Here is a 15,963-nt window from a genome sequence, read left to right on the forward strand (position 1 = left end):
AGGCTGAGAGGGGTCCACTCTGGCCGGAGGGGATAAGAACGAGCATCGTGCGGGGAAAATGTGGGAGACTGTTGAGAAGGGACCAGAAGAAAGAGAACTGCTGGGGCTCCACTTTCTCAGTTTCTGCACTGAACTTTTGCTCACAGCAGGTGAGCACAGGCTCCCTCCCACACTGAGAGTTCCTCCCCTGCCGGCGTGCAGTCTGTTAAGTAAACAGAGACTTTATACTGAGAAAGGAACATTTCTCTATTTTGGCTGTGAGTTGTTATTTTTAAAGCTTCATCCTCCGAACATTTTCCCCTATCCTTGTTTATTTTTTCACTAGAAAGAAAATGTGCTGCTTATAAAAAAAATTTTTTTGACTACAGGACAAGAAAAACTCCCTTCTAGTGTGCTGTCCCTCCTTAAGGCCAAGTCACCCTTTGGTTGTGACCACTATCTCATCCCCTGTTTAGCAACACAGAGAGTCCCCTCTGCTTCGGTAGAGCTTCCACGAAGCCGGATATGGCAGTAAAACCAACATGCACTGTGGTAATTGTTTTCTGGATACTTGAGTCAAAAAGGCCAACCTCTCCCTTAACATCTGTGGCTGTATTTATCTGCATATATGATCGTAATAGTTAAATATAGCTGCTACGATGTACCACATACCATGATATACACTTTACATAAGACCCCACTTACCTTTATTGGAGAAGACTGTGGCCATTTCTTCAGTATTGGTGGGGTTAAACTTGGGGGGGGCTGCCATTAGGCGTAAGACTTTCTTTCTCTACCTTTTCTGGGGGAATGTATTCCATGGTCTTTCACCTTGTCTGTCTTGTCCCTTGTCCCTGTCCCTGGGACACCTTTATGAACAAGATCCATGTCTTTCTTCTCTGTACCCAAGTGTCTAACACAAGGCCTGATGTGTAATGGGCCCTCGGCAAATCTTTTTGAATGAATTAAAGTAGAGCAAGAAAGAAAGACAAAGAAAATACTGTTGGAATTCTTCCTTCTGGTGGTAGGTAGTATGGTTTGACTTAACAGTTTTGAGTCCCAATTCCCTCATTTGGACAATGGCAAAAATAATAACCTTAGAGGGCAGTTGTAAAAAGTAAATGAATTTATTGAAAGTGCCTAGCATATTTAAACTCATATATAAAGAGATGGTTTGTCACATAAATGGTGTTAAAACTAACTAGTTGCCTGGGACAAATATTAAGCTGAGTCTTTGTCTCATGTCTTACACAAAGTAAATCCTAAGCAATTCACAGCTCTGTGAATATAATATAATCGATTGAGTTGTATACTTTATTTTTTTTAATGTTTATTAATTTATTTTTGAGAGAGCGAGAGCACAAGTCGGGTAGGGATAGAGAGAGAAAGGGAGACCGAATCCAAAGTCAGCTGGACCAGGCTCTGAGCTGTCAACGCAGAGCCCAACGTCGACCTCCAACTCATGCACTGTGAGATCACGACCTGAGCCAAAGTTGGATGCTTAATTGTGCCACCAAGGTGCACCTTCACATGAGTGAATGATATGACATGTGACTATATTTAAGTATGGTTGTTGCAAAAAATAAATCCCAGATGATGAAAGACTTAAACATAAAAACATGGAGCTGTACTAGAAGGAAACATAAGGTAATTTTTTATATGTTATTGGAAGGGAAGTGACATTTTCAAGCAAGACCTACTTTTCTAAACAAGGTTGGTAAGTCAATTATGTAATAATTAAATATTTTGCAGAAGAAAACACCAGAAAAAATAAAACAAAAAAAAACACATGACACACCATTAGAAAAGGATTGAACATACACAGAACAAAAGGCTAATTACTATAATATATAAAGGGCACTTAAGAATCGATGTGAAAATGACTAATAACCTAACAGAAAAATATCAGGAAAGGATAAGAGCAGACCTCCCAGAAAAGGAGTTTAAACTGATATATTCTTCTAGCAAAAGCCTGTTGGTACACACTTTTTGGAAGCAATGTTTGAACTATTTATCAATATTAAAAATTCATGAGTCCTCTGATCTAGCAATTCTACTTCTAGAAATTTTTCTATAGCTATTTGTACCTGTGTCTGAAGACAAACATAAGAATAGTTTTTGCATGAAATGTTTGTAACAGCAAAATACTTGAAGTCAAATGAAATGTTGACCAACAAAGAAGTGGTAAAAAAAAAAAAGCGCTTTGTTCAGTGAAAAACATATACTGTTAAAAACAGTTATGCAGCTGTTAAAAACAGTTGATGAAGAACTCCAAAACACATTAATAAAAAATACAACGAGGTGGTGGACAATGTGCTTACTGTTCATGTTTTATATTATTATTTTTTCACAAATGTATATTTACATATGCATAGGATACTTTATTTTATTTTTTCAAATGTTTATTTTGAGAGAAAGAGAAAGAGAGTGCTCACAAGCAGGGGGGAGAGAGAGAGAGAGAGAGAGAGAGAGAGAGAGAGAGAGAGAGAGAGAATCCCAAGCAGGCTCTGTGCTGTCAGCACAGAACCTGAAGTGGGGCTTGATCTCATGAACCATGAGATCGTGACCTGAGCCGAAATCAAGATTTGGACGCTTAACTCACTGAGCCACCCAGGTGCCCCAGCATAGGATATTTTAAATTCTTCTTGTCCCCCTCAAAGACAGCATGCCCCAAATCCAGCTTGTGAACAAAAACATGCACAGATTCCTGTCATATGTACGATCTCATTTAATTTCTGCATCAACCGTATAAAAAAGATACTAATACTTTCTTTTCTAATTATTACATATTACAAACCTTCAGGTTTGCTCAATTAATAGTTGCAACTACTAATGTCAAACCCTCCATGCCAAGGCTCTGTTGTACAGGGAAAAAGCCTAAATTTCTTATAATGTAGGACATCCTTGGTCACCTGACCTTTTCCTGCTTTCCCAGATTAATCTCTTAGCTCTTTCATACCTCTAGCACACTGGTCTGTGTTCCTTCACTCTGCTCGTCCTTTCCATGTTTAAGACTCTCTTCCAGTGATGTTTCACACTCCTGTTGAGGAAAAGCCTACATTTCTTAAACTATCAACTCAAATGCCACCTATGGCAACATAAATGGTTCTCATCCAGCCACAGTTCCCAGCTATACTTTCTCCTGTATTTCAAAAGCACTTTATTGAAAAAAAAAAAAAAAAAGGGGCGCCTGGGTGGCGCAGTCGGTTAAGTGTCCGACTTCAGCCAGGTCACGATCTCGCGGTCTGTGAGTTTGAGCCCCGCGTCGGGCTCTGGGCTGATGGCTCAGAGCCTGGAGCCTGTTTCCGATTCTGTGTCTCCCTCTCTCTCTGCCCCTCCCCCGTTCATGCTCTGTCTCTCTCTGTCCCAAAAATAAATAAACGTTGAAAAACAAAAAAAAACAAAAGCACTTTATACAAGCTGTTAGACCCGACTATATTATTTTAAGGTTATGAGTATATTGAGAGCAGAGGCCCTCCTTTTATTCCCATAACTAGCACAATGCCTATAATACAGTAGCAAATCAATAAATACTTAGAAAAATCATTTACCCGAATCTTAGTCATTTTTGATTACCCATAAGTTGAAGAACTATTTTTTAATTCTTTTTAAGTTCCAATTAGTCAGCAGAGTGTTACATTAGTTTCAGGTATATGATATAGTGATTCAACACTTGTGTACATCACCCAGTGCTCATCGTGACAGTGCACTCCTAAATCCCCATCACCTATTTTACCCATCCCCCTCACCCACCTCCCCTCTGGAAACCATCTGTTCACTATGGTTATGAGTCTGTTTCTTGGTTTGTCTCTTTTTTTTCCCTTTGCTTATTTGTTTTGTTTCTGAAATTCCACGTGTGTGTGAAATCACATGGTACTTGTCTTTCTCTGACTGACTTATTTCACTCAGCATTATACTGAGGGAATGTCAGTATAATTCATGTCACTTCACGCATGTTGCTGCAAATGGCTAGATTCCATTCTTTTTCATGGCTGAATAATATTCCATTGTTTATATGTACCATTTCTTTATCCATTCATCAACTGATGGACGCTTGGGCTGCTTCTATATCTTGGCTACTGTAAGTAATGCTGCTATAAAAATAGGGGTGCAAATAGCCCTTTGAATTAGTGCTTTTGAATTCTTTGGGTAAATGCCCAAAAGTGTAATTGTTAGATCTCAGGGCAGCCCTATTTTTAACTTACTGAGGAACCCCCATACTGCTCCCACAGAGGCTGCACCAGTTTGCAGTCCCATCAACAGTGCATGAGTGTTCCTTTTTCTATACATCCTCACCAACATCTATTGTTTCCTGTGTTGTTTGTTTTAGCTATGCTGATGGGTGTGAGGTGATATCTTGTAGTTTTGATTTGCATTTCTGTGAGGATGAGTGATGTTTATTTAGTATCTTCTCAGGTCTGTAGTTCATCTGTATGTCTTTGGAGAAATGTCTGTTCATGTCTTCTACCCATTTTTTAATTGTACTCGTTTTTTGGTTGTTGAATTTTGTAAGTTCTTTATATTTATTGGATATGTCATTTGCAAATATCTTCGCCCATTCAGCAGGTTGTCCTTTAGTTCTGCTGGTTGTTTCCTTTGCTGCGCAGAAGCTTTTTATCTTGATGTAGTCCCAGTAGTTTATTTTTGCTTTTGTTTCCCTTGCCTCAGGGGACCTATCTAGAAAACCAGTTGCTATGGCCGACGTCAGAAAAGTTACTGCCTGTGTTCTCTTTGAAGAACTCCATATTTAACATGGCATATTTTGGAATTGAACAGTATGTCTCTTCTAAGAATTTGAAATGAAATGTTTCATTGATGGAAAACCTTTTTTTGTTGGTTTTGCCTTCTAGAATTCAAATGAATGTTCATGCTCCATGAAGAGAAGGGGCTGCAGTTTTTTGTGACAGATTTGGAGCCAGTAGATTTTTCTGAATGTGAACCTTATCATGGATCTGAAAGTTTATCTGTGCTTTAATACTTTTTTTTTCTTTTTATTTTCTGTGTCTTCATAGGAACCAGGGAAAATGTGTAGAGGGGATGGTGGAGATCTTTGACATGTTGCTGGCTACGTCATCTCGATTTCGCATGATGAATCTCCAGGGAGAGGAGTTCGTGTGTCTCAAATCCATCATTTTGCTTAATTCTGGTTAGTTGATAACATGGGGGAATTTAATGCTGGGTTACTGGAAGAAAGATTTACTTGTATTTTCCGCCAGATACAGGCTGTCTGTTACCAAGGCATAATATAATTTGAAAGAAACAACTGACGCACATTTAAAATAACCTGTTGTCATTGTAGACCACTTAGGGAGGTGGAGCCTGTCCTGGTCAAATCCGATGAATGAAGAACAAAAATTGGACGTTGAATCAAATGGACTTTTCATTGAAATGTTTGCATCCTTTTACAGATACTGGGGATGTTTTTATTTTATTATTTCTATTCATATTTTAGGGTGGATTTTTTTATTAAAATGGAACTGGTGTATAGATACATCTGTTGATAGCTATATGTGTCAGAAAAGAAGTGGACCAAGTGACCAATATCAGTAGGATCCAAGAAGGAAAGAGGCTTATTTGGGATTGACCGTGTTTCTGGTCAAAACTGATTAGGTGACAAATATAACTGGCTCAGAGTTAGAAACACCTGCTCCTAAAACTGAGGCATGTGGAGTATGGTAAGGTGGTCCAGCTGAAAAGCAGTTCTCATTTGGTCTGTTGGTGTCCAAGTCAACTGTGTCCTCCTACTGATTCATTTGAGAAAACTTAGCTGAGAGCAGCATCTGGGTAGGGCATTTCTGGTTTGTTTTGTTTTTGTTCGCAGTAAGGTTGGCTGTTGTGTAAAGATATTCTCCAGGTCACCCAGATGGAAAGTGTGGCTTAGCACCCTGTTCCTTCTGGCCCTCAGTATTTGGATTTAAGCACTAGATATCCAGTCTGTAGGACCCAAAGCTCAACAATTGGGTGTCAGCCTCACCTCTTTTAGCCTGGACCTTTACCCCTATCCCTGGTTCTGTTGATGCATCTGACCTCATTCTCACATAGAAACCATAGCTATTTTTAATCCCTAGGCCTGATTTGAATCCAGATGCAGTCTCCAATTTCCCAATAGCTGAACAGCAGTTTGTGTCGATCACATATGTAGATATTTTGTGTCTTCCTGATGAACGCTAACCCCTTTGCCCCTCCCCTAGCCATTTTCCACTCCCCTTCCCCACCAGCGCTAGTCACCTGTATCCCTGTGTCGCTTAATGGTTACCACAGTAATCATTCCCACTTATCAACCGGTGAATGGAAATCTGTACTACTCCACGAGGCAAGGACTGAATTACAGAATGAAGTTACATGAACAATGATGTGATCCACACTAAGGAAGTGATTACCACTCCATTCAAGTTTCTGGCTCCACTCACATGCATTGTGCTTTTCATTTGAGTCATTTGTCCAGCGCATCGAAGGGGTCAGATCCCACAATGGCTCTTTATTGGACGACAGTTCTGGGAGCAGTGCCACTCGTCTGCACAGCGCCAGGTCTTGAACCTGCTCCTTCTTCAGTGGAGGGCTGGCACACACTGACGCTTCCGTGTGGGCAATCTGGAAACTTCAGGGCAAACAGGCCTATCAAGGCCTGGGACTTCCCCCGCCCCACCCCCCTCCACACTTTTACCAGGAAATAATACTCCAGACAGGAAGTGAAAATTAGCCAGAGTTCTATAACCAACACAAGTAAATGCTCTGATCTTAGTACCCAAAAATTTTTCCTTCAAATCTGTGTAGCCTCTTCCTACATTACCATTCTGTTCCTATGACAGGGTTGTTTTTTTTTTTTAATATTATATATATATATATATATATATATATATAAAAAAGGCAAGACTTTTGCTATGAAAATGTTGGATTCGTAGACCCAGGTGTTTTAAATCCCAGAGGAAACAACTCGTCAGCCCTCACAAGAAAGTCTTTTGTTAAAGACTGGCCCCAGAATCTCAAAACATATTTCCCACCGTAAGATTGGCCCCTCCACCTGACTCTCCTCCCACTGGGTAAACTTTCCTACTCCATCCTGGTTCTTCTACTTATTTCTCAGGATCTTCTGTGAGCTTCCTTGCACTGATGGGTTGGAACACTATTTTGGAAACACGAAGCACTATATTTTGACAGGGTTTACAGCTGTCTTTCTCTTGAGACATCGGGGCGGCAACGCGTCTTTTCTATCGAGGACGGCACTGCTGGCTCGCGAGCAGTAACAAAACAGAAGCTGTCTCCCAACCTGTAAAAAAGGGAAACCACTCTTTTTACTCCTGAAGTGAGCTATGTTTGGAAAAGCAGTTTCTGCTGCTGAGCACAGCTCCAAGTGTCTCATATTGTTCCTGAAAAACAGAATCAAAGAGGATACGACTTTAGCACAATGATAGGGTACTGGGAGATTTTTCAGAGTGAAAAAAGCAGTCAGTCATATGAGGGTTACCACAGTCCTAACAATCTTAGTCCACATTTGGAGGTATGGAGCTTTTGAAAAACTGAACCAATTCATGACTCCGATGCAGGGCAGTTCTTCACTTGTCATGAGATAAAGAACAAAGTGACGTTCGTTCCAGGAACCTCTTGACAGAAGCTGGACAGGATTCAGGAAACCTGAGTGGGAAGATGGGAAACAAGACCTCAGTGTGTGGGGGGAACCTCAGGTTCTGTGTTGAGCCCCTGTCACCAAAGTCTGAGAGGGTGTGTTTTACATTGGCCTTGACTTTGGGGCAGAGGCACAAGGGTAGTTGAAAAGTTGTTCCGTGGCCTGCTAGGAATGACTTTCAGCAAGACTCAGGAGGGTCTCCCAAATGCCAGAGTTCCCATGGGAAGCCCCCTTCACAGCTGTTTGGGAATGGGAGATACTCATCGTGATTTAATGGGAGATACTCATCACGATTTAAGAATAATTTATTACCTTGCTTACAAAAGCCTAGAATCATCCATAGGACAAACACTATCTTTCCACTCTCCACTAAAGGCCAGAGGCGTTCCTGGTTAATCCAGAGATGCCTTCGCAAAATCAATGCCAGCTTCAAGGCATTCTGAGAACTAGCTGGAACAGAACTCAAACAAGGGAGTGGAGCAGATGAGCTCAGGCAAAAAGGCTGAGAGGGAACAGTGGCGGGAGGCGGGGCTGGTGCTGCAGAAGGGGACCCTGGACAGGGAAGGGGTCATCTGTGCCTGTTTCCTGTATTCCCCCTACCTGGTGGGACTTCAGTCCTTCTTGATAATTCCAGTGTTTTTTAATTCTTCCAGGCCCAGCTCAGACCTCATCTCATTCAGGAAATCTTGCTACCACCCAAGTCCATAATGAGCTTTCCTTCACTAGACTTAGTTCATGGAGCCAGCACCATACAACCTAGCAGTTGGTCAATGGTTGACTGATTTCATTCATTTGTTCAATAATTCAGACACTTTGTGCCAAATACACAAAAATGAATGTCATAGGTTTTTGGCTTATTTTTTTCTTTCAGTTTTTAAATTTAACTTAGATTGGTTCTTCATGCATGTGTATCCTGATTTCCCTATAAACTATTTGTACTTTTTTTACATTCTTCACAGTCTCTAACCTGTGAACTGTTAACAGATGTTATACCGTCTAGTGCTTTAATAGATGCTTATTGACTGGACATGACCAGGGCGTTGTGGAAAGTTCCCATCTGTCACATGCTGGTTCTACTGTTATGAAACATATCATCCTTTTCAGATCCAGATAATATCAAACTATTAAATGGGAAAAATAATGTCCATTTCCTTGGGCTACTGTGAGCTAAGAGGGAAACTATATATACAATGTCTAATGCAGTTTTTGGAACACAGTAGACTTCCATCAGTGACAGCTGTCATCATCACTTGGGAATCTCTGGCTCAAAAGGAGCCAGCCCATGCCTTTTTTTCAATATAATAAAGTGCTTTAGTTTAAAGGTTTCTCGCTAGGCTTAAAAAGTATGCAAGGACTCAAGGGTGATAATAACAATAGAGACTGAGACTGTTCCCCTGACAGTTGGTTAATTGTACTGTTTAATTGTATTGAGAGAAATTTTAGAGCAAGATTGATCTCATGGATGATAACTGATTGTTAATTGAACCTTAATACTGGCTGACCTTAATGAAAACTCTGCGGTGAGCCACTGACAAATCCCAGTGAGCTCATTCATCTGTTCACTGTGTTTCTTCTCATGCCCCTCCCCCCGCCACATGTGAGTCCCACAAACTCCTCAGAGTCCACTCCCGTTTGGATCACTACCCTTTTAGTGGGTGTTTTTCAAGACTCAGAGAAATTCGCAAGTCAAAGCCTAATATGTACAAATATACAATAAATCTTTGGTTTGGCCTTCAGCATTCAACTTAATAATTCTTTATGCCCCTTTTCTGAACCTGTTACAGACCACAGTTCTTTATATTCCCCAGTAATTCCAAACAGTGTCACACACCTCACGCCCTGGTCACTTTATCCACCCAACAGACCACCAGACTCCAGCTCCCCTGTCCCCTGTGCCCCTCCTGAAATGTCTTATGCTACGGAAATATTGTATTACTGGTTATCGTTTTATCACAACTGTCTTCAGACACCATTTCCCTTTCCACTGGTGGAGTAATAAAGAAGAGTAAAGGTAAGAACCAAAAAAACAGAAAAGCAAACAGCAATGCAGGGTGAAAAGGAAAACAAAATACCAGAAAGAATTATGGCCACGTTTCTAAAGTGTGTACCCTGGTGTTCATTTAGAGAAAAAAGGGATATGGAGTATTGAATTGGCATGGATACTTTAAGCATAAACATAAAAACGATGCGCTCTCTTGTCTGTCATCTAATTCTGCTTTGTTAATATAGCGAGTGTTGTCATCTTGGTGCCTCGATGGAACCTCCAGTACTGAAGCTATGGCATCCATTTGCTCCATATGTGTTCACCAGAGGCCACGCTCTGGGCAGACAAGCATTTACTTCATGATCAATTATAACCAGCTCTCATCACAAAGAATATTTGCTCTGTCTAGAGCTGAATTCTTTGCACTGTTAATTATTAAACAATTATTTAGAGCAGTTATATTTTTAAGTGGGAAATAAGACAATGACTCAGAGTCCCTATATTTAGAGGAAAGAACATTTTAAAAACATATTGGCTATAAACAATGAGGATCATTAATTCTCAGTTGAAGGTTTCTGACAGGCACAGGCCTTTGAGATTGTGAATGGACACATTGTCAGCTATGCTATGCTGCTGTTGTCACAGTGGAGAAGATTTAATTATATTATCTCTTGAGTTCTTTGTAATGCCAAGCTTCTTCTACGGGGAGCCTTCCTATTGCTATGATTTTGAGATAAATGCCACTTCATAATTAAGTGGCTCATCAACTCCTTCTCCCTGGCTGACTAGATTCTATAGGCAGTCTACTCAACTCTTAGAGTCTTTCCCTGCTACTAACTTCTGGTGCGGCTTCAAACAAGACTTGTGTCTCCACTGATTTCCTTGGTGTGACGTGGACTTTGTCATTAGAGAGGCCTGGCATTCTAGACAAGCAACTCTGTCACTTAGGGGATAAAGGATGCCCTTTGATAAGCTGCTTCTCTATGAGAGGAATCTCTGTGTTCTTCTTAGCAGATAGATAGCACATAAATTCCTGGCTGGAAATTCTGAGGTGGGATTTCACCCCTGCCATTTGGGGTTAAAAAATTGTGTTCTCATGACCAAAATATCCTTCTTGTGAATGGACAACCTTAGATCCCAGACCAGGTGGATTGGGTCCTGTATCATGTTACAGACACCTCTCAGAGCTTCTGTGGAACTGAGGAAGCCAGCCGACTTCTTGTAGCCTGGGAAAGACTTGGTTGGGGGAGTCCCAATATGCCTTTATGGGATGAGTCAAAATGCAGCAGCTGTTGGGAGACTGGAAATCCTTGCAGTGTTCCAATACGAGGAACAGTTTTACATTATATTCAGAACCTCGGGGAGGGACAGCTGCTTATCATTTTATGCTCACAAGAGCCCCAACAAAGGGGGAAGCCATCTTCTGGGTCCCTGATTCAACCACCCGTTGGACCCACCTACTCCAGGGTCCAGAAATCAGTATTCTTAAGGCTGACCCACTTAAAAGGAAAAAAATGCCACAGACTCCCCTAATACTGATGCAAAATGTTCTTGTTCTTTGTATTATAATGCTGCTGAAATATGAATAATCATATTTATTATTTAAATGGACAACCAAGTATAAACTTCTTTTATAGCTCTCATATAAGTACAAAACCAAAATAAACTCACAAATGAAATACAAACTAAAAGACAAAGCGATGATAATGTTTTTTGCAGCAATTGAATTGCTGTTTATAACATGCTTGGGGTAGACCTCTGGTCTGCTGGTCTACCACTCTTGTGATGACTGCATTCCCCCACCTCTTTCCTGTGTTCAGAATGATCACAAAACCTCTGCTTGTGTGCAGCATGCTGTGACATCATCTGGCTTTGGCAGAACATGTTGGTTATGTATTTTGTTTGCTTCCATTCTGTATTTTATTTATCTGAGATACTTAAAATATAACTGTTGGATTTGAGGCAAGTGTACTGATGGAAAATGTGTTACTCAGGAAACAAAAATTATATGGATTATCTAGTTTGGTGAGTGTCAGTGCTTCACCCATTTCAATCATCTGGGGGTCTTTTTAGAAAGTCTCTGTGTTACAACCAGGGATTCTGATGTAATTGATTCAAATATAATTCAGGTTCATGAGTATTAGTACTGTGTAAAGCTCCCCACCAAGACTTCAGCCTCATCAGGTTTGAGAACCATTGATGTAAGTGATTCAGAACATTCTGATATTAATGTCTTAATGGTATTTCTTAGAGATGATTACAATGAAAGCACAAAATCCTAAAATTATAAGACAATTTAAAGACCTTGAAGAATAAATTTTTAATTCTCAGGAATATGTGAAACGTCGTTTGAAAACTACTGGTATAGATGATGATATTTCACCTACATTAGAAGAGTCCTCTAGTGTATCATGAAACTAACCATTCTGCAGAGTGAGGAGGCAGCCGCTCGTGCTCAGAACTGTACATAAAAGTGAGTCAGAGCTGGGGCCACAGATAATAGACTCATTATTTCAACATCATGACATAAGGGCTGTGATGTAGATAAGCATGTGACAGGAGGATCCCTGCATGGGAACTGATAGGTCAGCTAAATCTTGAGGAGGAGCAGGACTTAGCTGGAGTCAGAAGCAAGACAAGGGGCAATGGCCTCACCATTCATCTGGCAGTGAGGATCTCATCAAGTCACTGGACTTCTCGTCGTTTGTTTCCTCAACCAGTAAAAAGAAAAAATAAACAGTTCTTCCAAACTTATGTGTTTGTTATGACAGAGCAAGGTAGCTTAAAAATATAAACATCATATCATCATTACTAGTATAGTCTTTTTTTTTTTTCCAAAGGGAAACTATTAGGCAATCAAATATCCTACCAAGATTTTGGTGTCAAGATCTCCCTGTTCTAATCAAAGGACTAGAAGTACACTCAGGGCCTATATTTGGAAGGGCCTTAGGTGCCCTCCTTTCACCTTCATGCCCGGCCTCTAGTTTAAAAGTGTTTTGACACTTGAACTGAAGAAAACCATGAGAAAAATGACAATAAAATCCCACTAATATCTCGAGCTCACAAGTAAAATAAAATATTGTTTTTAATGGGTTTATCTTTCCCCACAAGGTGCTCATTGAATAAGTAAAAGCCATGATAGAATGTGTATGCTCCTGAAACATTTCAATGGAATGTCGAACTGTCCTGTAAAGTTTTAGTCTAAACCAAACATCCCTGCACTTGGTTGGAAGACCCACTTCTGGTCTAGCCTTCCACTCGTGGCCTTGTGGCTCCATACTCCTTCTCTGTTGGTGAAAGAAAGATGGGGAAACAGACTTCCTGCTGCAAGTTTCTGTCTTCCCATCCCCCTTCCCATGGGGCCCCTGAGCACAGCATTCCTTTAGCTTCCTCCAGCACTTTCCCCGAGAGGGCATGTGGCTACTTCTGTATGTTGAGGTAGATTCAGACCACCTCAGGCCTATTTTCTCTGAGTTTTTACTTTACATCTACTTTTTGGGTTTGAGTTTTCTTCTGGCATATAAGAAAGACATCAGTACCCCCATGGGACCAAATGATACCCATGGCTGTTATAAGCTATTATTTGTTAGCTAAACTACCATTTACTGAGTATTCACTACTTTCCAGGCATGTGCTAAGTGCTGGAAATACACAGTTGCCTTTAGTTGCCTTATCTGTAGTAGTTTTTACCCTGTGGTTTCCATGAAGTGAGGCACGTGGACTGCTCCCTGGCACCTAAGGACTGTTCCGTCAAGGTGACTCAGTGGTCATACCAATAATGATAGTAATAGCAGTGATTACTAAGGCAGTTCCTACCTCAAAGTCCTCATGGTCTAAAGACAGAGACAGATATAAAAAGAGAATTTATATTTCAAAAAATAAAGTTGTGATTATAAAACTTTATGTTCAGTTGAGGTCATTTAAGAATACCAAATACGTTACTAAGGAAATCAACAACAACCCAAAGCCAACCAACCATCCGGACATTGCGATGTACCTCATTGCAATATAGTGGAAAGGGTAAGAGCAGGAGACTCTGGTTCCATGTTCAGATCCCCTTTCTGATACGTCCTAGTTGTACGACTATGGACAGGTGCTGCTTACACCCTTTGTGCTTCTGTTTCCTGGCCCATGAAATGGAGATCATAATAGCACCTACCTGCTAATACGAGTTAGCTCCTAAAACAATGCCACTTAGACCGACACTCCATTTGTGTGAGGTAGTATTTTCTTTTCTTGACATACTGTGAATATAACCATATTTGTATTTACGCATTTTAATTAGTATTATACTCATGTACTTTCTTTAAAAATAAGATTTTAAATGGCTGCGTAATCATGCATGAGGATATAACATCATTAATTCCACAACCTGATGCTGTTAAACATTTAAGTGCTTTCTCTTTTTTGGTGTTATAAATTATGCTTGCTTTGCATTCTTTCATTACATCTTTTGCCTACATTTGCTTATGGTTCTGGATATTTGTAGAAGTAGAGTCGCTCGTAAAAGGCCATAAAAATTCTTACGGCTCTTGATACATGTTACCTACTGTTCCAGAAGGCTTTATCAAATTACACTTTTACATGAATGTAACCTTATCATGCAACGTGAGAGATAGAGGTGAGTGCAGACCGCTGGCCAGTTGGAGAGAGCAGATATCTTCCTCCCGCCCAGCTTCTGCCCTCTTTTGTGAAAGACCCATAGTCAGCAATTTCTACGTAGGTCATATTATAAGCATCATGTTATGAACCTCCCAAGTTCACTCCTTATGAAGCAAATTATCACGTAGAGAATTTTGTTTATTTTGTTGTCTTTATAGATGCCTGTTGTGTTAAGTTTCAGGTTTGTGACTTATACAGACATTGTGCTGGGGAACTACTCTTCTTCCAAACTGTCAGGGTGCACAAAGAGCTGGCATTTTTGGTCTCACCTTCTGCCCTTGGTCCCTTCCACTGATTTTTTTAAAAGTGGTATTTATAAAAAGAAAGACACCAGATTGAATGGCTGGAAGTGTCCTTCCCTTCAAAACTCATCTAGGGAAAGAAACCTGGTGCCTCCAGTGGTTTCGTTTGCTCTGGATTCTGGGCCTTTGTGAGATTGGCATACCTTTCCTAGCCCATAATGAGTTTAGAAGAGGCAGCTTACCATGTGAACCCACTACGGCTCCAGACAGGCTATTCATTGGCTGCTGGTTCAAGAGTGCCCTGTCCAATGCTGTTGATGCCCCAAGGATGCCCCAAGTACAGGCTAGTTTCCAGATTCTCACAACTGGAAGCAGACAGATGCTGGGAAACCTGGTCCAGCTCAGAACAATAGTCAACCCTGAGGATGGCTACGCATGTGTGTCAGGAAGGGACTGGCAGGAGCAGTTTCTTTACTCTTTCAAATTGGCATCAACAGCAATGATGAATTAACCCCGGAATGGACAATTCATTTTCATCTTGACAGGTGAAGCATCTGCTCTTTTCCTTAGTATAGCAAACGTTACTCTTTGAGCGAGGTAACATAACCTTTACATTCAGTGAAAGCCAACACTCAGGACCTTCTAGCAAAACCTTAATGCTGCGCTTTCTTTGCATTCCAACTTACAAGTTCTCTGGGGACAAAAAGCTAATCCTCGAAGCTGATCTTTTTTGCACTTCGACATGTAGTTCGGGTTATTGATGATATGTCAGAAGCATTTCCCACTAGGAAAATTATTCTCAGGGGGCACCTGGGTGGTTCAGTCAGTTAAGTGTCCCACTCTTTGTTTCAGCTCAGGTCACGATCTCACTGTTTATGGGTTCGAGCCCCATACTGGGCTCTGTGCTGACAGCATGGAGCCTGCTTGGGATTCTGTCTCCCTCTCTCTCTCTGCCCCTCCCCTGCTTGCTCTCTCTCTCTCTCTCTCTCTCTCTCTCAAAAATAAATAAATAAACTCAGAAGCTTTAGTGGCAAATTTGTTAGTTTTACTTCTTGTCAAAATAGCAAGCCTTGAAGAGTTTCAGAAATGGGAACAGCCTTAGGGATGATAGAAATATTATGAAAAGAGTAATAAGTAATATCCCTACAGCAAGCTCCTTATTCCTTGGGATTTCCATTCACCAGCTGTGTTTCTCTCTCATCAGTCCAGGCATTGACAAAGCTCATGAAATAATAGAAATGAAAGGGGCTTTGATTTTGTATTTTTTTTTAATTTTTTTTTCAACTTTTATTTATTTTTGGGACAGAGAGAGACAGAGCATGAACAAGGGAGGGGCAGAGAGAGAGGGAGACACAGAACCGGAAACAGGCTCCAGGCTCTGAGCCATCAGCCCAGAGCCCGACGCGGGGCTCGAACTCACGGACCGCGAGATCGTGACCTGGCTGAAGTCGGACGCTTAACCGACTGCGCCA

The 15,963-nt window shown here is 40.9% G+C and overlaps 1 protein-coding gene across 4 annotated transcripts in view; it reads left to right on the top strand.

The window, feature by feature from the left end:
• ESR1 (estrogen receptor 1) overlaps positions 1–15,963 on the top strand; it is a 281,456-nt gene that overhangs the window by 240,838 nt on the left and 24,655 nt on the right. For 3 of the 4 annotated variants that reach the window (XM_032593265.1, XM_030316608.1, XM_030316609.1), the window contains exon 7: positions 4,992–5,125. In XM_032593265.1, coding sequence (XP_032449156.1) covers positions 4,992–5,125 — 134 coding nt within the window. Of the gene's footprint in view, positions 1–4,991; positions 5,126–5,278; positions 15,328–15,963 lie in introns of those variants that run through there. The other variant, XM_032593266.1, reaches the window with a different exon arrangement.

Source organism: Lynx canadensis, chromosome B2 (assembly GCF_007474595.2).
Source record: "Lynx canadensis isolate LIC74 chromosome B2, mLynCan4.pri.v2, whole genome shotgun sequence".
Lineage (NCBI taxonomy): Eukaryota > Metazoa > Chordata > Mammalia > Carnivora > Felidae > Lynx > Lynx canadensis.